Source organism: Sitophilus oryzae, unplaced genomic scaffold (genome assembly GCF_002938485.1).
Source record: "Sitophilus oryzae breed Bouriz unplaced genomic scaffold, Soryzae_2.0 scaffold_1062_pilon_pilon, whole genome shotgun sequence".
Taxonomy (NCBI): Eukaryota; Metazoa; Arthropoda; class Insecta; order Coleoptera; family Curculionidae; genus Sitophilus; species Sitophilus oryzae.
This window is the reverse complement of record NW_022145685.1, coordinates 1892723-1917304: the sequence shown is the minus strand read 5'-3', so window position 1 is coordinate 1917304 and position 24582 is coordinate 1892723. Positions and strand designations below refer to the sequence as shown.

Genomic DNA, 24582 nt, shown 5'->3' with positions numbered 1-24582 from the left:
ATACATATATAAAAGCTCAAAGGGTTTTTGTTGCATCCATCCCGCCGAAACCGCTTCACCAATCTTGATGATTCTTTTTTTTTTAAATGAAGGTACCGTATGATCGAATAAAAACGGCGTCAGCGATGGCTATGAAATGATGATCGCTGTCATTTTATATGTAAATTTATATGGGAAATGTCATCGATCGTCATTTCCCAGCCAACTGGACGCCGTTTTTTTTCGATCATACGGTATACATCAATGTAGATTTGTTATGAAGTATTTTTATAGTGCTTAATGGCTATTTCTTTGTGTAAAACGACTAAATACTAAAACATACCTGAAAACACCTACACACAATACCTCCAGAAATAAATTATTTGTCATTGTCAGTGGTGTGTCAGTTAGATTATATTTTAAGTTTTTAGATATTTTAGGAGTGAGTTCATACCGCCAGGTTTAGATACATAAATATTAGCACAAAGGTTCGTTTAAACGCCATTAGTGAATTAGCTACACAAAGCGATTTTAGGAAATTCATCCTCTTAGAGAGTAAAATTATGTCGGAACAGTTTGCTGTATGAAAATTCCTTACTATTTGGTCTAGAAAAATGAAATCCTACAAAAATAATTAGAAGAAATTTTTGAAATTCATCAACCAAATGGGTAAAGTTAGTAAAAATTTATATAAAACTTGGTGACCTCTGGATTATACACATAAAAATTGGCACAAAGATAAAGCAAATTTATGAAATTTATACACTTAGGGAGTAGAAAAGGGAATGGAAGTTTGCTGTACGAAAATGCAATACTATAACATTATAAACCAGACAGTATAAAATTTTATACCAGGGTTTATTTAGTGACATCATAACGAAATATATCTTCCTCAATTATCATTCAAAGAATAAAAAATAAACTATAAAGAGAGTATTAGTGCTCTTAATAAATAAAAAGGAGATGAAAAATAAAAAACATCTATGCTAACTAGCTCTCAATAAATTAGTAAAAAATCATTTAAATCAATGCATGAACGATTCGAGGTATAACGCGAACGTAGTCGCGGGAAAAAGCTAGTAATTTATTAAATTATTTTATTTAACTGATTAATTTTCATTGAAAAGGAATTTTTGTAATTCGCAACTATATTAGTTAAAAACTAAGAAACTCATATCAAATTTAAGTTTTGCGATTTTGACTTATAGTTTTTACAAAATCTGAACACATTTTAAAAGAAAAAAAGCTTTTGATAATATTTGTGTATATTGACTACAAGTTGTATAACATAAATTTCTACGACCGGTCTACCTAGTGGTCTACAGCATCGCCTTGTGGTGCAAACGTGGGCCTGTTAATCTGTGACGTGACGCACAACAGCCAAGAAAAACAGAAGCGTGGCTAAAAATTTAGTAATTTAAAAAAAAATCTTTTAGATACAGTAGTAGGTATTAAAAAGTTTTGTGTTTAAATGGGGTTTGCCTTTAACAGTTAAAAAATTATATCGTAAAGTGTAAACTTCCGTAAGAATTCTTTATCTGTCATCATGTTAACCTGATGTTTTGTATGTTATTTTGTTTTTTTGCTTGTTTGTTTTACGGACAGATGCGATCGCATAATTATTATTGATAATGTTTTATTTAATGTTAACATTACTACTTATTCAGTGAATCTTTAAATCTATTGTTTTTTGTTAAGTTCGTTATTTAAAAATATGTATGTAATACACTCATATTAACACTAATCATATTTTTACGTTTTTACTCATCATTTTCAATGCCCCCCCGGTTGCCTCTTTGTAAAGGACTGTGAATTTTTTAAATCGCAAATTAATTCCTTTTTAACGGATGCTACGTCAGAAATTTTTATTCCGAATTTATTTTGAGCATATACAGGGCACAACAATAAGACGAAGTTTTTTGCCCGAACTTTGTAAATGAGGCTGCAGTCACATTGTAGCCTCATCTTTTGTGAGCATTTTGTTTTTTTAACCACCACATTATCTGTTTTTGTATTGGAGATATGCTGTTTTAAAACGAACGTCTCGGAAAAATGCTTCGCAGGTAGAAAGTTTTATGTGTAAATAATCATGGCGACATAGGCGAAAACGGATTAAAAAATGCCATTATCTGTAACGGATGTTGCTCGTATTGTGGCCTTAATTGAGGATGGGCGAAGTCAACGTTATGTCTCCGATACCCTGGGTATATTTCGAACAACAGTCCAGGATGCCTGGAATCCTGGATGCCGGAATATGGAAACAGGAAATTTCACAAGGCGAGTGGACACTATATATTAGTCCTTTAAGATTTCTTTACTTTTTTTTAATTTTCATGTTTTAGTTATTTTTCAGATTAAACTTACCTACGTTCTGATGTTTGATTTGTTTTTAAAGCTTTTTTCGATGCGTTTGTTTTAAAGCAAGTGATTAAAAAAACAAAATGCTCACAAAAGATGAGGCTACAATTTGATTTTATTTAGCAATAGCTACTACAGCTGCTGCACCCTACAGGGTGTTACAAAGTTCGGGCAAAAAACTTCGTCTTATTGTTGTACCCTGTATATGCTCAAAATAAATTCGAAATAAAAATTGCTGACGTGGCATCCGTCAAGAAGGAATTAATTTACAATTTAAAAAAAATCATCAAAATCTAATGAGTGGTTCGCGAGAAATCCAATTTTGAAATTGAGACTAGTTTTTAGTGGGCTGTTTTTTTTGCCGGTGAGATGGATAGCATTATCTGCATTATACACCTTCCTCAATCTTTTTATTCAAAGTTTCTACTGACAAAACAAAAAAAAAATCCTTACTGTATCTAAATTAACTGCAGCCTCCTCCTCCACTTGAGATATTACTGCCGAGTCCATCCGGTCACTCCTCCGCCGATTCATCTTGGGGCCAATCTCTTAACCGCCTGTCAGCTGTCTTTCCCGCTTTATCTCTATCTTTTGTTTCTTTATTGTTCTCAATCCAGTTATCGGCGTGGCGGGGCGCCCGCTTCCCGAATCCTGCGGGACCTTAGCGTTGAGATGGATGGATTTTTTATAGTCTTTGTTATATTCCAATTTGGTCGGTTTGGAGTGGATGAGATGGGAGGGAGGGGGGGGGGGTAAGGGGGGTCAACGTGACGTAATGGGAAACGGATCGCGGCTTGAGATATAAATAATAAAATCGAAAAAGGTCGTAGAAGCAGAGGAAAATAAAAAAGGTAAATATGGATATTTGTTATGGTGGGTTATTGAAAATAAATAAACTGGCCGAAAAAAAAATATTGTGAATAATTATTCCAAGAAAATAGGTGTTCAAATACGAATAATTGGGAAAAACCTGAATTTCAACAGATCTAAAAACGAATTGTAAAAGATTTTTTCTACGACTAGCCTAGAAAATGCAGTTTGACACACGGAAAACTCGATCTGAAATTGGCGTTTTGCAAACTGTCGTGTGCTAAGGATTTAGCGCACGACATGTGTCTTAGTCCACACGATATGTGTCATTTTTAACCTCCTATTATATGCTCCTATATTTAGCTGAAACGCCAAACGCAACGCAGCCGTCAGAAAAATGTCATCATTGCATCGCAAATTACTCTACAAAACTGGCAGAAACTGAGTGAGTCTGCTGCTAATTTGTAGTAGTAGAAAAAAAGCGTACAAAAACTGTGGCGTACAAAGACTTGTGGCTCTTGCCTGCGGCTCGAGCCAACAAACTGTCAAACTCGTGTGCAAAACGTCGTTTTCGAAACTCGTTGTTTAATATACTATTTTTAAATTCACCCCCGAGAAGAGGTGAAATAAGTACGTAAATAATGTTTTTCGCAATTTCGGAGAAACGGAAAAGACTAGAAAATAAAACTTCAAATGAAAGTTGTTACATAATCGAATTTTACATAAAAATGTTCTCTATACATTTTTTGCTTAAATCAAAATTAACGAAAATAGGGAGGCTAGAAGCTAGGGGGTGATAGTAGAAATTTAAAAAAATCATAAGTTGCTGAAAAAATAAGATATTAAACATTTTCTTTCAATTTGCTCGAATTAGGAAGTAGGCTGAAAAGTAATCCGAAAGTAGGCTCGAAAATTGATATATTAATAGTATTTTTTCAATTTGCTCAGAAAATTATAAACTTTAATTGTAGAGATAAATGGTTTTTAATTGTTTATATCAAAGGTATAATAATTTAAAAATTTCATTTTAAAACTAAAACAGCCAAACCTCGATAAAATTATTTTTAGCCGACCATACCAACAGGTATGGTAGGCTATTAAGATCGGCAAAATTTTTTTTTTTTTTAATTTCACCCAAAATAAGTTATTTGGGTCATAAATGACCTAAATACAAAATATTTTCATGGTGTCTGTCTGTCTGTCGGTCTGTCCGTCTGTAACACGATAACTCAAAAACCGCTAAACCGATTTTAACCAAATTTGGCACAAAGATACTGTGACACGCGAGAATCTGGCCATTAGTTTTTGGTGGGGTGTTGGTAAGGGAGTATGGGATGGGAGTAAAAATTTTAAAAATCGTAACTCCAAAATTACAATAGCTAGCGGAACGCGGTTTTCAATTTAAGGTTGGGAATAATATTTGCAACAAAATTTGTAATAACATAAAAATCAGTCAGAGTCGCAGTTTTTGAGATATTCCGTGTTTCCGTAGTCCGTTTTTGAAAAAATCCGTGTGGAGAACTCCAAACTCCCATCGGACGCGACCCCAGGTGGCGGATAGGGGAAATAACCGCAGACCAATTGGCGAAATGCCTTTACTTTGAAACTAAAAGACCTGCCTACCAGCTTTTTATTAACATATTTTAGTATGGGCGGCTATACGTGCCACCCGGCGCCATTTTTTCTACGAGTTCTGTAATTATTTCATAAATTTCCCATACGCGTCTAAAGTTTGTTTACTTGTCATTTCCAAATAGAGGTATAAAATAATGGAAAAATATTTTTTATGCGACAAGGGTGCAATTAATTTTAAGTAAGGTACCTTTCGCGCATGCGCCAATCTGTCTAATAAGCTTCTGCGAAGAATCAGAATTGAATATAATTTTCGAGCAAATTGAAAGAAAATGTTAAATATATGAATTTTTCAGCAACTTATGATTTTTTATAAATTTCTACTATTATCCGCTAGCTTCTATCTAAACTATCTCGGTTAATTTTGAGTTGAGCAAAAAAAAGTATAGACATTTTTGTAGAGAATTTGGCGCTCTACAACTTCTATTTGAACTTTTTCTTTCTAATCCTGGTTACTTTCTCAAAATTTGAAATAAAGCACTCTATAACTTTTCAAATAAAATATAAAATTACGATGAGACACCCCTTAATGTTAATATTAAGATATCAAACTTTACCAGAATTTTTTTTTATCATCGTGAACGATATTTTCACGGTAATTAAGAAAAAACAATTTTTTCTGCTCCCTAATATTTTACTAAAAACAACAGTTTTATTTTTAGCTCTCTGTTTCAGTAGCTAAATACTCAATCGTTCAAGAAACTCTATGTTGGAAAAATATCACGACTAGGCTTTGACGCGATCACCCGTCCAAACACTCACCTCATCGTCGAAGTACCGGAATTAGTTGGTGTGCTGCCGTAATTCGGCAGTTGTCCTGCTTTGAACTGCTCAACTGGAACTTATAATAAGTCGATAGTAGCAATGACTAAAGAATCCAATGACAAATAACACCCGAGAGCAAATTGTAACCAGGCCACCAAACAGTCCCGTGGCACATGTTTTTCTTAACTAAGTTGTTTGAAGAGATATTTATATTTTTTGATAAGTGTTTTGACTACGCCTATGGTGTATACGGTGTTATCATACTAATTAATTATGAAAAAAACATATTATTAAAATGTTAACAAAATATACAAAACTAGTATCGACGAATAGCACACATCAAGTACTTATATATAATATTAGAAAAATAATTATCGAATTCAATAAGAAAACGCTAAAAAGGTGGAGTGGACTTTTTATTTACCTATGAAACGTAACTCCTGGCTCTTTCTTATCGCTGCGGCTTTTACACTTGAAAACTGAAGAACTAATCACCATTCTAATAAAGTTTATACAAAGTTTACTGCACACAAAGTATTAAAAATTGCTAAAATTATCGCTGATGACCAGCTGGTCACTCATTCGTTGCCACCAACAAAATGGCGTCTAACGTTACAAATTCTGCTGCCCGTATGTGGGCGTTGCATGTCCTTGTATTATTTAGTCATTGAGTAGTAGTAATAACAGTAATAACATAGAACAATAATAAAACAGACCTCAAAAAACATAACAGTGTATAAGAATACTTCAAGTTCGAGCTCTCTTACTTATTAAGAATATCTTTTACATAATTTACAATGTGTTTGGCAGAAAGACCGTAGTAATCCAATACAGCTGCGGTGGGTCCAGACCTGGGTACTTTGGGTACTGAAATTTTCCTTACGAAGATATCCCTTTCTTCGCTGACGGCCGACAAGACCGCTTCTCCAATGCCACCTTCGGGATAATGATCTTCCACTACCAAAATCCTACCGCCAACGTCACGTGCGTTTGTGATGATGGCCTGCCGGTCGATGGGTTTAATGGTGAACAAATCCAAGACTCTCACACTGATGTTTTGCCGAGCTAATTCTTCGGCTGCTGTGAGAGTTTCCAGGAGAGTTACACCACCAGCAATTACAACGACTTTGTCGTTAGAAGATGAGAGAAGAACGTGGGCCTTTCCAATCTAAAAAAAGATATCATAAAATAACTAAAAAATATCCACTAAACAAATGCGGTGAGAGACATAAAATTGTCATTGCATGGAATTGTACTTTAATTAATTGAGGTTAGCAGAATACGCACGAATTGAATACTAATAGATAATAATAAAATGAGACAATACAATACAAGCTAATTGGGAATCTACAAAAGCTGCCAGCGCAACATTAGAAAATACTTTAGTAAAATTTACATTTTTTCTGTAAATTTCCGTTTTTCTGTAAATTTACACTTTTTCTGTAAATTTTCCTTTTTCTGTAAATTTACACTTTTTCTGTAAATTTAGAGATTTTCTGTAATTTCCGTAATGTAACTCGCCATCAGGATCCAAACCGCATAACAGTTCTCTGTTTTTTGACAATCAATCCATTCTGAAGGCACTTAAGGCGGATCCAGATGTAAACGTGTAGCTGACCGTGTGTCAAAATGTGTGTTTCCAAAAATCGTACCAGAATATCAATGTCCGTGTAAAGGTTGATTCTTACTATACCTTCCATATCAGCTCCCTTCCGTTTCCCTTCCGTTTACATAAAATATTATATCATGTAAATGAATAGGACAATGCACACTATCCGTTCCGTTTCCCTTCCGTTCCATATCCTTTCCTTCCAAACATTTTTTTGGCGGACGGACTGAAGCGCATCCGAAACAGCGTTGTCAAGTTCTTACAACTTTGTACCAGCTCTGTTAAAATTTATTCATTCTTTCACCTCTTATTTAAATCTATTACCTTTTTCAGAAGATACAAATTTTTAAAAGTTATGATATAAATTATGTATGGAACTGATACGGAACGCTTACGTATATCAATACAATAAAAAATACAGAACGGATATGGAATGGAAACGGAAGGTATAGTGAGAATCAACCTTTAAGCTTTCTTCGAAATAAAATAAGTCGTCCTAAATACGGAATTATTCGCAATTGACGTAAAGCTTAGACATAACCGTCCTCTAGCAAACATGTCAAAATTTCTTTGTGACTTAATCCGATTTGAAAGAAGGTTTTAATGCATTCGTCCATAATATCTGATTAATATCGGCACAATGGCAAATTAACCGGCAGAGAACAAGGCCTAATAACTTCTGAGTAACGAACAGGTCGATGCCGAGACATCATCATGCAGGGTAGTGTATTTCGCATGCAATTTACAGAAAAATGGTAAATTTACAGAAAAAGTATAAATTTACAGAAAATGTATTAATTTACAGAAAATGTGTATATTTACAGAAAACGTGTAAATTTAGAATTTACATAAAAAATGTAAATTTACAGGAAAACTGTAAATTTAAAAAAAATATATTTTTCAACGTTGGTACGGCAGCTCTCCGCTTTCGCAGGAATCTGCCAAATTCGACAATAAATAAATATTTTTTTGGTCTATTTAAATTTTGTATTTAAAATTTTGTTATTTATAATTAAAATTTAAGAAATAGGATTCAAGTTGTTTTCGTCTAAACATAATAAAATTTTGACATAAATAATTATTGTTTTCGTAGAGGAAAATATGGGGTATTTTTATTAAAGCGTAAAATATTCAATAGTTACTTATGCTCATAGCTGACTAAACTTTGATCATTTTTTAATCTGCCTGGCCTCGATTATCGATTCGGCATTTTGTAAAATGACCGAAAATTGGCAGCCTTTTTGCAGAAGTGTTTAATAATCATCATTGTTTAATATGCCTAATTCTGATTAAGCTTTTTCCAAGGTGACTGAAAATAGATAAGCTTTTTGTAAAAAATCCTTCTTTTGTGTAGGTTAGATTAGGTTAGGTTGCTGGGGTTTGGAATCATATTTAATCCCTCACTCGGAGGCCTTGGGCCCATTGCGATACCCCTGTATTGTTGTACCAAACCTTCCTTTCATTCTTTCTGTGCGTTAAAGCCCTGGTTAAAGCACTTCCAGCTCTTTGCAAAGTTCCCGATGTCGCCGATGTTGGCTTCTGCCGTTTCCTCTGGTCCCTCCAAAAAACCTTGCCCTAAAGTTTTAAAGCGTCGATATTCCAGTGCCGAACAGTGGCACAGCAGGTGCTCTATGGTTTCTTCTTCTCTCTCCGCATTCTCTGCAGTAGTCGTCGTCGGAAACTTCCTATCTCACGAGGTTTACCCCCGTGGGACAGTTTCCAGTAACGACACCTAAAATTATGCGTACTAGGTCCTTTTTGTGCTCTAGTAGTTGTTTTGTCTTTTTGCTATCTACCGAATCTTCGAGCTGTAGCGCAGTCCTCACGGTGTTGCCTCGTCTCTTGCTGCTTGGCTTTGATGGCAATTCCTATAGCCTCCTTCAGTGTGTTGATCGTCACAAGTGGTGGGTCATCTGCCACGGCCTCTCCCCTGGCCCCGTTTTTGGCGAGTCTGTCTGCTTCCTGATTGCCCACAACATTGCTGTGGCCTGGCACCCAGCACAGCCAGGATAGTGCTTCTCGGCATTCCATCACAGTTTTCGATCTTATTGATTGCATGGTGATGCTTCTTAAAGCGCCCAAGCTGTCAGAGTATATCACTATATCCCCTATTGGTCTATCAGCAATTTTCTCTCGTATACAACTAGCCGCTTCCTTTATGGCGTAAACATCAGCTTGTAGAACATTACAGCCATCCGATAGCCTTCTTTTGTGTAAAAAGCTGGCGTTGCCTAGTCTTTTTGCAAAAAGCCGAATTATTCAGTACGCCTGCGACATTTATATTGTCAAGAAGTGTGGCGACATCTTTCGGAAAATTAGTGCGCCATCTCTTAGACATTGGTGGACAATCCCGAATGAGACAGCGGAAATTTCTGGAAACCAAAAGAATCTTACAGAGTTCTGGAATAGAAATTGCAAGAAGACCGCTGAGCACGGGATACGTAAAGTTTCAAAGCGTGCCAACTTAGTTTTGAATAAAGTTCTGTAATAAGCAAATTGTGATAAATTGGCGAAGGTTTTTCAAATATAGATATGTCATTTTAATTACTTGTTTAAACCTATTTTGCTGAATTCTCTTTGTTTGTTTAAATGGATGTATTTTGTTCAATCTTATATTTACACAAATTTTTTATTTTTTGTTTTTATATTTAGACACATTTATTTACTTTTGATAAAACTGTTTTTTAATGTTAAAATTGCTGACAATAAATATTTTAGGTTTAGATTTAGGAATATGCTTTGTTAACAAAAATTTATATATTTTTAACAATAAAGTACTTTTGAATTTGAAATTGAATAGTTAGTTATTAGTTACAAAAAAACTCATAGCTTGACCTCAAGTTTCACGTCTAAGAGTTTTTTAAACGTAATTTGACTAAACGATAATAGGATAAGAGTAGAATCGATAGTAATGTTTAAAATGTATATTCATATTATATTTTTCTCTGTGTGGTGTGGTATTGTAATAGCTTATATTTTGACGTAAAAATTGACAGTACCTACTAATTAATTATTGATTAATTATTGGTGTGTTCTTTGACTATTATTTATTTAAGTTAATATTTTTAAATATTTTTTTACATACAGGGTCACATTTTAAAATTAAACAAAACAAAAAACAAAATGTATATTTAAAAAAAATAACAGTGTATATGCATTCAAAATGGAGCTCTTCTACTTCTTTAGAATATCTTTTATATAATTAGCAATATGTTTGGCCGTGAGTCCGTAGTAGTCCAATACAGCCGCGGGTGTTCCAGACCTTGGTACTCTGGGTACTGCAATTTTCCTTACAAAAATATCCCTCTCTTCGCTGACTGCTGATAGGACAGCTTCTCCAATACCGCCTTCGGGATAGTGATCTTCCACTACCAAAATCCTACCGCCAACTTCACGTGCGTTTTTGATGATGGCCTGCTGATCGATGGGTTTAATAGTGAACAAGTCCAGCACTCTCACATAAATCTTTTGCTGGGCTAGTTCTGCGGCTGCTGTGATAGATTCCTGGAGTGTTATTCCACCGCCAATAACTAAGACTTGGTCTTTAGGAGATGAGAAAACAACGGTAGCCTTTCCAATCTAAAACCAACGTCATTAAATACTGAGGAATTATCCACTGAACAAATGCAATGAATGAATGAATGAACAAGCGATGAACCAATGCAACAAATAGACTAATCATTACGTGGGATTTCATTTTAATTAACTGAGTTAAGCGTATTCTGAATTGAATGCAAAATAAGATAATAAATTTAATATGATACTATTGGGTATCTGTCAAACTCGACTATTAACGAAATAAATTTTAAAATAAAAAATAAACGGAGAAATGTGAGTCGAACTTGGCCACTGAGGGTTACCTACAAATTTGTAGGTACATAAAATCAAAAAAATCGAAATATTATACACCATAAAAATAATTAAACATTCGACCAATGTGTGATGACCTATACATGTAAAACCTGCACAAAAAAAATATACTGGGAATTGGGAATAACCAAAAAAGACCGTAAAAGAATAGAGTAGATACGACAAGAGACTCAGGTAATATATTTCATCCACAGCATCAAATCCCTCAAGTGGCAATGGACAGGACACCTGGTAAGATGGACGGACAACAGGTGGCTCACAAAAATTACAGTATGGTACCCACGAGGAATTAAGAGACCTCGAAGAAGACTAAACCTGAGATGGGACGATGATATTAGGAAATTAGGAATTACTTGGGCCCGCAAAGCAAAATTCAACAACAATGGGCCCAACTACAAAGAGAGTATCTAAATATGTGGGGAAGGGTACACCATAATTGGAAATAAGCATAAAATTATGATGATAATGATGCATGTGATTATGATGCTGTTAGATGTTTTAACAAATTTCTGTAAAAATGAAAAATCAACACTATACTTTTTCTTCATAAAAATTTACTACAGTTATTACAAGTTTCAAAATATGGAATATTTTACTGCCTCACTAATTATAAATAATATCGCCTCCCCCCCCCTCCCCCCCCCCATTTTTAAATAATATATTATACATTTCATATTAAGTTAATATAAACTCTCTTGTTTAATATTAAAATATAATACCGGGTGCGACTCAAAAGTGGCTCACCCCTATAACTTTTTAAATTTTTTTCAGTAAAAAGAAACGAGGTTTGGTATATTAGTATATGACATAAATTGGGATTGACTGACGTATTCAATTGTTTTCGGTCACTTCCTGTTTCACCTGAAATGACTACAACTTTTGATTTTTAAATGGCACCCTCGGTATATTTTTACTTTATTCGATTGAAACTGATACTCTGAATAGAATGATATATCATATGTCAACTTTTGACATTTTCGCATATGGTTAATTTGAAATTATAACATGCGGTTCATAACAAAAATTTGACTCGAAATACCAAGTGTATAGTATCGAATTGCTCGTAAAAAAATTCTTTTTCCAAATATGCCAAAGAACCACCCTCGTTCCATTTGAAAAAAATTGAGATATAATTAAAAATGCGATTTGGGCATCTTTTAACCGGCCAGGACACGTCACTAGAAATTAGAAAATTTAAAAATTAATGTTTTTAACATAGCCATGGCATTCTAGATTGAAATTTAAATATGATTTTTTAAGCGATAATGTCAAAAGTTGACTTATGATATGTCATTCTATTCAGAATGTCATTTTCTATCGAATAAAGTAAAAAAATACCGAGGTTGCCATTTAAAAATCAAAAGTTGTAGTCATTTCCGGTGAAACAGGAAGTGATCAAAAACAATTGAATACGTCAATCCATCCTAATTTATGTCATATACTAACATACAAAATTTAGTTTTTTTATCTGAAAAAACAAAAAAAATATAGGTTATAGGGATGAGCCACTTTTGAGACGCACCCGGTATAGTTTATATTATAAATTCTTAATAATATTCCAATATAAACTCACTGGCAAAAAAAACCGGCCACTAAAAACTAGACCCAATTTCAAAGTTGGATTTCTCGCGAACCACTCATTAGATTTTGTTGCTTTTTTTAAAATTGTAAATTAATTCCTTTTTAACGGATGCTACGTCAGAAATTTTTATTCCGAATTTATTTTGAGCATATACAGGGCACAACAATAAGACAAAGTTTTTTGCTCGAACTTTGTAGCACCCTGTAGGGTGCAGCAGCGGTAGTAGCTATAGCTAAATTAAATCACATTGTAGCCTCATCTTTTGTGTGCATTTTGTTTTAATCACCACATTATCTCTTTTTGTGTTGCAGATATGCTGTTTTAAAACTAAAGTCTCGGAAAAATGCTTCGCAGACAGAAACTTTTATGTGTAAATAATCAAAGCGACATAGGCGAAAACGGATTTATGAGTATTTGCAATATGACAACAACGGTTGTCAAATTAAAAAATGCTATTATCTGTAACGGATGTTGCTCGTATTGTGGCTTTAATTGAGGATGGGCGAAGTCAACGTTGTCTTTATATCTTTTTTTATATCTCAACATGTCTCCGATACCCTGGGTATATTTCGAACAACAGTCCAGGATGCCTGGAATCGGTATATCGAAACGGGAAATTTCACTAGGCGAGTGGACACTAGATATTAGTCCCTTAAAATTTCTTTACCTTTTTTTATTTTCATGTTTTAGTTAGTTTTCAGATTAAACTTACCTACGTTCTGATGTTTGTTTTGTTTTTAAAGCTTTTTTCGATGCGTTTGTTTTAAAGCAGCGCATCTCCAATACAAACAGAGATAATGTCGTGGTTAAAAAATCAAAATGCTCACAAAAGATGAGGCTACACTGTGATTTGATTTAGCAATAGCTACTACCGCTGCCGCACCCTACAGGGTGTTACAAAGTTCGGGCAAAAAACTTCGTCTTATTGCTCTGCCCTGTATATGCTCAAAATAAATTCGGACTAAAGATTGCTGACGTAGCATCCGTTAAGAAGGAACTAATTTACAATTTAAAAAATCATCAAAATCTAATGAATGGTTCGCGAGAAATCCAACTTTGAAATTGAGACTAGTTTTTAGTGGCCGTTTTTTTTGCCGGTGAGTGTACATAGTAAAATGGAAATAAATACTTTTAGAAAGAAAAAGCTATTTTTTAAAGAAAAAGCAGCAAAAAAATACTTTAACCAAATAGCAAAAAATGACAATGTGTTTAATATGATCCCACCCCTACCGTGTTTAATATTTAACTGTAGCGAAATATAGCTTACCTCGAAATGGTGGTCATTGGGATATACGACCTTTGTAGTTGGCCTGTTCACTCTGAGATAGCAAACTCCGGGAGTGTTGGCAGCTAATTCTACAGCTCGTTCACAAGCTACTGCATCGGCAGGATAAAAGACGGTACCTCCAGGAATAGCCCTGAACATAGCTAAATCTTCGAGAGCCATTTGACTCGCACCGTCTTCACCAATCGATACACCGCAATGTGATCCAACAAAGTTGACGTTGGTCTGAGAAATAGCTCCCATACGAATCTAAAATTTAAGAAAACAGTTTAAATATGTAGATGTACCGTCGTTGCATCGCCGACTTTAACATAGGAAATCCCATAGAAAAAGCTCCCCGTCGTTTTATTTTAAAGAAACATTTTCTTTAATTTTTAAAGAACTTAATTAACTTTTTTAATTTTTAATTAATAAATGAAAATTTTAACACTTGATTTGGCATGACTTGGCATCATAGATAAATGAAACAAGTTTCGATTGGAAAGTGCCCATAAGGACAATGTAAACACTGTTTGGCGCTATTCTTGCAACGGTCGCGACCTAAAGCTTTTGAAAATTTCGGAGCGGTTCGGCTTTTTCCGGAACTATATCGCCAAATATTATTTATTCAAATTTACTATTATTTTCTATTAATTTTATAATTAAAATACAGTGTGTTGCATACAAGAAACTTTGTTTTATACAAGGACATGCATGAAATACCTATGAAACATTGGAAACCGACGCTATGCCACGATCCACGATGGTTTTTGCATTTCGCAGTTCACAGCACAGCTTTTTAAGTTTTTAATGCCACTTTTTCACAATTATATTAGGGTTTAAGTAAATAAAACTTAAATTAAACTCACAAGATAGCAATAATTACTGTAAAAATGGACGCTTTAAACACTTTTCAGAATTTTTTCAATGAGAGCGGTTTAGATTTTGAAAGATTTTATAATTTAATAATTTTGAAGATTATAACTTTGACAAGAGATATGGAAAAGAGAAAATTATTTCTGTTTATGTTTGCGGTTGCTCTTAGCAACCGCTATAGCAGTGCCAGGTCGCGTACAACGGTCGCGACCCAAAACAATTTCGCGACCCAAAATTTTGACGGGCATTCCAATCTATCCTTTATCTATGCTTGGCATGGGCCGTTTTTTTAAGGATTTGACATGTTTTTTTGGCATGACATTTGTAATTTTTGTTTTTGTATTTTTATTTTGAAAAAATATCCATTTTTAAAGATAATTTTAAATAAAATGCACTAGATTTCAAAATATTTTTTTACGGTAAACGCAAAACAATTTCCGATGCGCGTGATCAACTTGCAACTTTACGTGACAAACTTGAGCGAACAGCGATGGCGACAGCGCTGCCAGATTGTGATAAGATGAATCTTAATGTAAAATTGGGAAACAATATATTTATTATATCACTTTTACATTTTATTTTTAATTTGTTAATTAATATTTTAGTAGGTTGATTTATTTGTTTTATAGCTTATTTTACTTATTACATATAGGCAAAAACTAGTCAATTATGAAGATTATTCTAAGCGTTATTATGGGTTATTTATTTATTTATTAATGTACTTATTATTGATTTATTTGTTTTATAGCTTATTTTACTTATTACATATAGGCAAAAACTAGTCAATTATGAAGATTATTCTAAGCGTTCTTATTTATTTATTTATTAATGTACATCTTACAACACCACAAGTGGTAATAACAAGTAAAACGGTGCGATTAATGCACGAACAATTAACCACAGAAATCACTAATAACTAACGTAGAAATATCTTTGAAAGTGGTATAATGTTACCAATCAAACTTACGTCTCTGACTTCAGTCAAGGTTAATAAAGGACCTTTATTGACATGTTGTCGTGCAAAATAGTTTATCAGGGAAGCTACAAGCTCTTTGCTTCGATTGTTTAAATGCTTCGGCATAGTTTCCACACAATTTCAAGAAATGCAATACAAAAACTCGAAAATTTAGTTCTTAAAAGGACTGTTTGTACTTAAAAGTACAATTTTGACAATAGGCAAAAAATGAGAATTACTCACAAAGATTCAACAACAACACGATATTATACAAAATAATGACTGACTATGATAATTATCAAACAATAAACGACAACGTTGCTGCATACGGCGCAATGTGACCAACCTAGCGATAATAAAATTCGGTTTGAACAAATTTTTTCAGCTTTAATCTAAATAAAATATATGTTACAAACATATGCTCTATAAAGTAAAATGAAGAGCTGCTGGGTATCTTAAATTAGACAAAAAAATTAATATCACACCCCATTTTGTGGGTTATGACTAGGGGCATAGCAAATAATAAATACTTCAATTTAACTTAATAATCAATTTAATTAATCTACGAATAATAAAATAATTATAAAACTAAATGTGTACTTACATATTATATTTATGGACGAACATCATCACTGGCTCGGGGGTAGTGTCAGGGTAGTGTAACGCCAATGCCGGAATCTCGCCGCGACCTTATCGAACATCAATTCTCGACTATCGACTGTTCCCCCAACAGGTGACATTTTTGTATTTATTGGTTCGTTACGTCGAATCATCGAATCAGCATTATTGGTCTATCGGTGCGATGACCGGTGCGATGACCGCGTTAGTGCTGATTTGATGATTTTATAAATTTGTAATATTGAAAGGAAATATTTTCGCAATTGCCAATTATGCTTATAACTTTGATTTTTAAAACTTTACTTTTGTTGCGTAAATGCTAATGAACTTTATTTATCTTATATTTCCTTTCAATCGAATTATTAATTTACGAAATATATTAATATTAAATATGTTACTTTATATATCGAATAATTCCATCCTTGACACTTCCCCCGCACCTCTAAAGCTGGACCCCAGCGATAATTCAAGATTTATGAAATTATACTTTTTAACAATAATTATTATACATTGCAATAAATTGTGCTTAACGTTTCATAATAAAAAAATGTTTTAAGTATACAATATTAAAAAAAAATTAAAAAAAATGTTTTTAAAGAAATTACTAACTAAAAAAAAATATAAAAAAAAGCTTCTCTATAAGTTTAAGGATGGCGATTAGCCGTTTACATATAGACAAAAAAAAATGTCTTTTAATACTGGCACTAACGTGAACTGCACAATACCTATATAGTTTTTAAGTTTCAATACTTTGCACTGACTTCGTTCATAAAACACCCACCCACAAATCTCGTCGGCTGCTCACGGAGGCTGAAAACTGAAGTTTTGATTGTAGTATCCACCTTCACATCATAAACCTAACGAATGCACACATGCCTCCCGTTCCCTGCACTTTGAAAAGCTCTTTGTTTTGGTAAGCTGTTTCTCAATACTTGCGTCCTTAGGGAGTTGTTTCTTGATATCGGTGTAGGCTGACAATGGAAACAAAATTCCAGTATGATTTTGTTTGTCATCTGGATTGGCGTCGAATTCATCTTTCGAAGAAGAGACCAGTTTTTAGACAAGACAATAACTCTTCCTGTAGCTGCTTATATCGCCAAACCAAATTTGACAGCACGTTCTGAACCCATTTTTGAATTGGACTACTTGCTTCGGACTGCATTACCATAGTGTACTGTTCACAAAGCTTCATAAACAAGGGTAGGCAGTTTGCATCGTATAGGCATGATGGTGTGGTACTACATTCTTCTTTCTCCTTCGGGGTTGAGTCCATACGTCGATTCTTCTCAGTGGTGTTCCTTGACTTGTTGCTTGGTATTGGCAGTTTTGACCAGTAATTACATGAAAAAAGAGAACAAAGAGTAAATATGTGCTCTTACTTACAGCTTATTGTATTAAATTATTATGTCTTATAAACTAGTTCTTAAAGTATATCAAACTTAATCCTATTTTAAGTTTGTTTGTTTAATTTCATTTTTCAACTTAGTTCAGAATATCATTTTTTTTTGTTCTTGACGGCAAGGGAGAATATAAAAATTTTATATGATTGGGCGTAAAACAAACAATAAACTTATATTTTCGTTGCAAATTTGTAGGATTTATGAACACTCCTACCTAATTTGTATGCCCTCTATCTCCTACCTACATTTGGGTTTATAATAATTTACTTTATTTCTTTTATTTTTTATATTAAGCGCTAAATAATTAACTCTAGTGGTTCAATACTTTTCGTTTCAAATTGATATTTGTCCTAGAGTTTGCGCGCAGTTAGGGTTAAATATCAATTTAAAACCTACACACTAGGGGAGCTCCAATAATACATGTCATTAATAAAGACATCATTAATATTTTATGTTAAGAAAAACATATCTTTTTTCCAATTATTTCAATATTCCATCTTGATTTTATTTTGAAGAAGACTAACTTGGGCATACAGAGTTGCCTTTCCAATACACGTATACACAATACTTATTCTATTTGTATGCATTCAATAGTTGCATTTATTTTATCCCCAGGAGATAGAGATAGGAGGTTCTGATTATCATTTGGCTCTAAATTATAATGAAATGTTCGATTTTCGCTAGATACGCAAGAGAGTTTAATATTTTTATTTTCATTGTTAAAATTACATCTATTTAAATTTTTTAAACGCCTATTATTTTGCCTTTTTAACTTTATAAAGTAATGCCAAATACAGTAAATAACTAAACATAAAAAGAAAACAATGAAAAAAGTGCAAACTAGCCCAAAAAGTATGTCATGAGACGTGTCGTGATCAAGTTTCGCACCTTGACCGTGAACCATTTGAATTAATGACGTTGCAACTGCTAGTCTATTACGATTACATAAGAGATATATTACTAAGACAGATAATACGATATTCCATATCATGAATAAAGTATCACTGTGAGCGCCATAGGTATCACTATAAGAATCAAATATTGGAAACGAATTTTTAATTGAATCTATGACTGTATCGATATTAGTTTTAGTTGAGGTTAAGTTGAGATGCGGCACCTGAAGGGTCCAGTTTGAATTTAAACATTCAGATAAATTTTTGAAAGTTGGAGAGACGTGTAACATCTTTGGTTTAAGAATAAAAGATTTTAGATTTGACCAAACTGCAGGTATAATATGAACTACGTTTGTATTGAATGGAGTTAGATATTCTACGCACGGAAATTTCTTTGGTATAATAATTTCGTTAGTGGAATGTAAATGACAATTGCAAGGTAGATGAATTTTTATAGCGCCTTGACCTGCAAAGTTTGATGATATTTTGTATTGGCTGATGCCTGTCTGTATGTCACATGATATCTCTAAATCGTTTTTGATGTGTGTTAGTACATATATTTCCTCGTCTATTTCGGATATGATCATCGCTGTTGCGGAGTGGCAATTCATTGGGCAGTACTGGCTTATTTCTTGTACTGTTGCTCCTGTATATAACTTTTTCGCGCATTGTGGCCCTTGTAGACTATCTGCAGAGAATCTAGGGATGTAGCACAATTTGTCGTGATAGGGTTTACACTGGTGTAGACCTGTTCCCGATATCTGTCTCATGCTATCTTTAAGATGTTTTGTTACCGATACTGCCATGTAAAGTGGTTCGTGTGATATTGAACATGTCTGATTAAACCATGCAAATGGTGTAGTTACTAACTCATATAACTGCCATTGTCGGTTGTTTTGGATTATCGGAACTTTGATGTGTATGAATAATTTAGTACTTGTGAATGAACAATCGCAAATAGGAATTTCGTAGTATCTTGATATCTCAGGTGTTTGGATGGCCAGTCCTTGACCTGAGGGAAATATTTCTTTATTCAATTCGTTTAAGTCTTTTATTAAAATTCGTGGATTAACTAAATCGGACGGTATTTTATGGTCTTTGCATGAGTTTATAATGGCATGTCTTCTTAATGCTCTTGTTAGGAGTACGATTCTCTTTAAACTTAGATATTGGTTATAAAGCATGTTTAACGTTAATACTTCTTGTTTGTCTACAGAGTTTTTTATGTTTTTCTGAATTTCTTCAGTATATCTCTCAATGTATTTTATTCTAGTTTCTGTGGTTTCAAATGCCTTTGCTACTGATTTTTCATATTCTTTGAAATGTTTCGAGTCTTCGCTAATCTTTTTTATAGTTTCGGAAACACCTTCGTTGATTTTATTTAACCTTTGAACCACATGTTTCTCAGTTTCTTCGACTAAATTCAATTTTTGCATTGTTGCCACTCCACAGCACCAAGACAATCCTGATCCTATAAAGTCTAGCGCTCTTCTTCGTCTTACTGTTGGCGGATCTTCGTATCTCATCGCCTTAGTATTCCAATTTTCATTAAGCATATTAAATTCTTCTGAAAATGCTTCTGAAAGTTGCCCCATTTGGTATAATATAATGCATTCTTTGTCATTCAAAACAGAGTTCTGACAAACATTTTTCAATGGCACGGTAGTGTTAATCTGATCTTCATCCCAACTTGTTTGGTAAGTTAGCGGAATTGTTGCCTCATATATTTTTGTATCTGGTAACGGTTTCCCATATATTAAATGCCTAAGATACGTTAGAGCCCAAATAACTGCTAATCCTTCTAATTCAGTTATAGTATAATTCTTTTCGGCGTTGTACCCGGCGCCTCCACCACATATGTCACACCCCATTTTGTGGGTTATGACTAGGGGCATAGCAAATAATAAATACTTCAATTTAACTTAATAATCAATTTAATTAATCTACGAATAATAAAATAATTATAAAACTAAATGTGTACTTACATATTATATTTATGGACGAACATCATCACTGGCTCGAGGGGTAGTGTCAGGGTAGTGTAACGCCAATGCCGGAATCTCGACCGCGACCTTATCGAACTTATTATCGACTATCGACTGTCGACTGTGCCCCAACAGGTGACATTTTTGTATTTATTGGTTCGTTACGTCGAATCATCGAATCAGCATTATTGGTCTATCGGTGCGATGACCGGTGCGATGACCGCGTTAGTGCTGATTTGATGATTTTACAAATTCGTAGTATTGAAAGGAAATATTTTCCAAATATTGAAAGGAAATATTTTCGCAATTGCCAATTATGCTTATAACTTTGATTTTTAAAACTTTACTTTTGTTGCGTAAATGCCAATGAACTTTAATTATTTTATACTTCCTTTCAATCGAATTATTAATTTACGAAATATATTAATATTAAATATGTTATTTTATATATCGAATAATTCCACCCTTGACACATTTTTGCCAAAATTTTATTTAGTTAGGTTCATACACTTTAGTGTTAATTTCGATATGATTTATGACGTGCATCGGAAAATGTTTTGCTATTGCCGTATATCTTGGGTGCTGTTTGAGATCCAATTCACTTTATGGATCTCAAAGTTTACAAATTTTCTATAAAATGAATTGTATATTCTAATACTGTCTAAACATAAAGAGTCTGAGTATTAAAATTAAGAAAAAAAAACAGATGCGCATTAAACAAACAGAGAAAGTGTCTTCTACAAAAGCGAATATCTCCAACAAAAATGAAGCTATTGAGATGTATCAAAAAACGAACTATCGAGAAAGGCTGTATCTAGATGATAAAATAATTTTTAAGTTTCTTGCTGCCTTAACAGATTTTACAGGGTGTTCCAAACTTTTACCAAAATATCAAAATTCTATTTGCTCTCGTATAATTGAGAGATGAGAACTTTCATTTTTAATTTAGAAATATGTATTAATATTTCAAATAATTTAGCTACATATTGCTTAAAAAATCGTCAAAATCGGCTCATTAGAACAAAATAATATACTAAATTTGTCGGGGGGAGTAAAATGGGTAACTGTTTATTCCTCATTTTTAATATTACCATGGGATTTCCAATGTTTGGGTCGGCGATGCAATCAATGCACGGTATAGTTTTCTTAGTTATTTTACTGTTCTTACTTGGTCAAAAGCTCTGGTAAGAAAAGCTGCAAAAGTAGATACGAAAGCCACCACCCTGTCTCTGCAAGCTGCTCCAATAGCTGCTCCGACAAGATTTTGTTCGGCAATGAAGCATTCGATGTACCTGTTGGGGTCGAATTTTTTCAGCTGTTCAGAGAACGTGGAATTCTTCATGTCACCGTCTAAAGCGATCACCCTCGGGTTGGTTTGAGCGATTTTTACCAAGGCTGTTCCGTAAGCTTGACGGGTGGCTATGGCTTCACCCAGTTTATAGCTTGGTGGGGAGGAGAGAGTAATATTTCTGATATTAACTTGAGGAGCGACGTTGAGTGGTTTAGGTATGGTGTATTTTAGGTCACCTGCGAAAAAGTGTCGTTTTTAACAAATGACGATTTTTCAAAATTTTCGATAACGTAATATTAAATTGTGCATATTCTACCGGGTGCGGCTCAAAAGTGGCTCACTTCTATAACTTTTTATTTCTTCAGATAAGAAAACGAGATTTGGTATGTTAGTATATGAGATAAATTAGGATTGATTGACGTATTCAATTGTTTTTGGTCACTTCCTATTTCACCGGAAATGACTACAGTTTTGATTTTTTAATGACACCCTCGGTATTTTTTTCTTTATTCGATAGAAAATGACATTCTGAATAGAATGACATATCAAATGTCAACTTTTGACATTCTCGCTTAATAAAAAATCGTATTTTAAAATTGAATCTAGAGTGCCATGGCTATGTTAAAAACACTAATTCTTAATCAAGGAGCCTTGGAAAAATAGATTTGATCGTCTAATGTTTTTAGTGCCTTGTCCTGGCCAGTTAGAAAATGCTCAAATCGTATTTTTAATCGTATCTCATTTTTTTCAAATGGAACGAGGGTGGCTTATTAGCATATTTGGAAAATGCATTTTTTTACGAATAATTTGATACCACACACTTGGTATTTCGAGTCAAAATTTCGTTACGAACCGCAAGTTAGTATAATTTCAAATACACCATATGCAAAAATGTCAAAAGTTGACATATGATATGTCATTCGATTCAGAGTGTCATTTTATTTCGAATAAAGTAAAAAATCACGAGGGTACCATTTAAAAATCAAAAGTTGTAGTCATTTCCGGTGAAACAGGATGTGACCGAAAACAATTGAATACATCAATCAATCCTAATTTATGTCATATAGTAACATACCAAATCTCGTTTTTTTAACTGAAAAAATAAAAAAGTTATAGGGGTGAGCCACTTTTGAGACGCACCCGGTATATAATTTCTCCAAAATATTATAAATTGTAGCTTTGTGTTTTGTGACAATTATTTTATTATCTTCTATCATATGAAATATGAATCAGTTGCTGTGTCATTTCCGTGTGTCTTACGAAATTACGTTTATGGGTAGAGATACAAAGACTCGGTTTTCACATTGCTATGCTACTTTTTTGTGAAACAAAATGCTACACACAGATTTGTCCTTTAGTTCCGGAAATAAAGGGAGCATTTGTAGAGGATTCTGGAAAGGAGAAAAAATAAAAACTGTGCCTGGTAGAGTTTTTTTGGCGTAAAATCCAGTGGGGAAACTAGTTTTTTGTGGAACTTGTAATTTTCGAAATATGTAATAAAATTAAAAAATGAACTAATGTTTTCTTAAACGGTACACCCTGTATAGCATTCTAAGTATATATAATTTTTATTTTATTTGCCTTATGTGCTTTCTAAAATGTAATACACTCTATAGTTATTTTCATACAAAGGTAGATATGCATTATTTAACAATTATTTAACTTAAATCATTATTTTATTTTATTTAATTTAAAAGATCATTTTGGATTTCCATCATTTTTTTTATAAACTCCACTGAAAATGAGTTATTGATATTTTCGATGCACTTTTGAAATAATTTCACACATAGAAACTAGCCTGGAATTCAACAATCAAAATTTGACGTAGAATAAATTATTCGATTGTTTTGATTTCCAATTTAAAACGCCTGCATATGTATGATCGAAAAAAACGGCGTCAGCGATGGTTATGGAATAAAACTGCTGTCATTTTATATGTAAATTTATATGGGAAATGTCATCGATCGTCATTTCCCAGCCAACTGGACGCAGTTTTTTTCGATCATACGGTACCTTACTTATAAAAATAAGTATATAGAGTATATTATACTTTCAGCAAGCTCATAAGAAGGCCAATAAATCAAAAAAATAATATACAAGGTATCCCATTAAAACAAACATAAGTTTGGTTCATATTTCAAGAACGACAGATTCCAATGACCAACTATAATAGTAACGCCACTAAATTCCACATGAAAAATTCTTTGAGACCCAGTTTTCACCTTTTCAATAAGTTGTAAGATATTCGAAATACGAGGCGAGTCATCAAATCACATCTTATAGTACCTCTACTCATAAACGAGAAACCCTGTACGAAACGAGATCACACGAAAATGCGCCACCCTGTATATAATTTTTTTTAACTTTTAAGTAATTAACTCAACTTGTTGAGAATACCAAGTCCCAAACACATGTTAAATTGTCACTGAATAAACCAAACAACGATACTAAATCATCGTTTTCTCCGTCTGTAAAGCTTCGTTCAGAACCTCGCAATTAGTGGAATAAATTAGTGGCTTCAAAAATTAGCGTAGAAGTTTGTTCCTTTAATTCCAATGTCAGCATTCAGAACATCAAAATTAGTGGTAGTAATTTTCAATTAACAGAAAAAGTTACCAAACTTTTAACTTTTCCACTAATTATACTTAACCCTTTACTTCACTCTGTATCTCTTGAGATACATTAAATAAAAAAA

At 33.4% G+C, this 24582-nt stretch overlaps 1 protein-coding gene across 2 annotated transcripts in view; it reads right to left on the bottom strand.

Annotated features, from left to right (window-relative positions):
• Nucleotides 1-6290: 6290 nt before the first annotated feature.
• The window catches only part of LOC115878435 (transketolase-like protein 2), a 33919-nt gene continuing 15627 nt past the window's right edge, over nucleotides 6291-24582 (bottom strand). Inside the window, exons 4-6 of one of the 2 annotated variants that reach the window (XM_030894950.1) lie at nucleotides 21765-22123; nucleotides 13873-14139; nucleotides 6291-6712 (exon numbers count right to left, since the gene is read on the bottom strand). In XM_030894950.1, coding sequence (XP_030750810.1) covers nucleotides 6308-6712; nucleotides 13873-14139; nucleotides 21765-22123 — 1031 coding nt within the window. In that variant the 3' untranslated portion in view covers nucleotides 6291-6307. Of the gene's footprint in view, nucleotides 6713-10267; nucleotides 10733-13872; nucleotides 14140-21764; nucleotides 22124-24582 lie in introns of those variants that run through there. The other variant, XM_030894946.1, reaches the window with a different exon arrangement.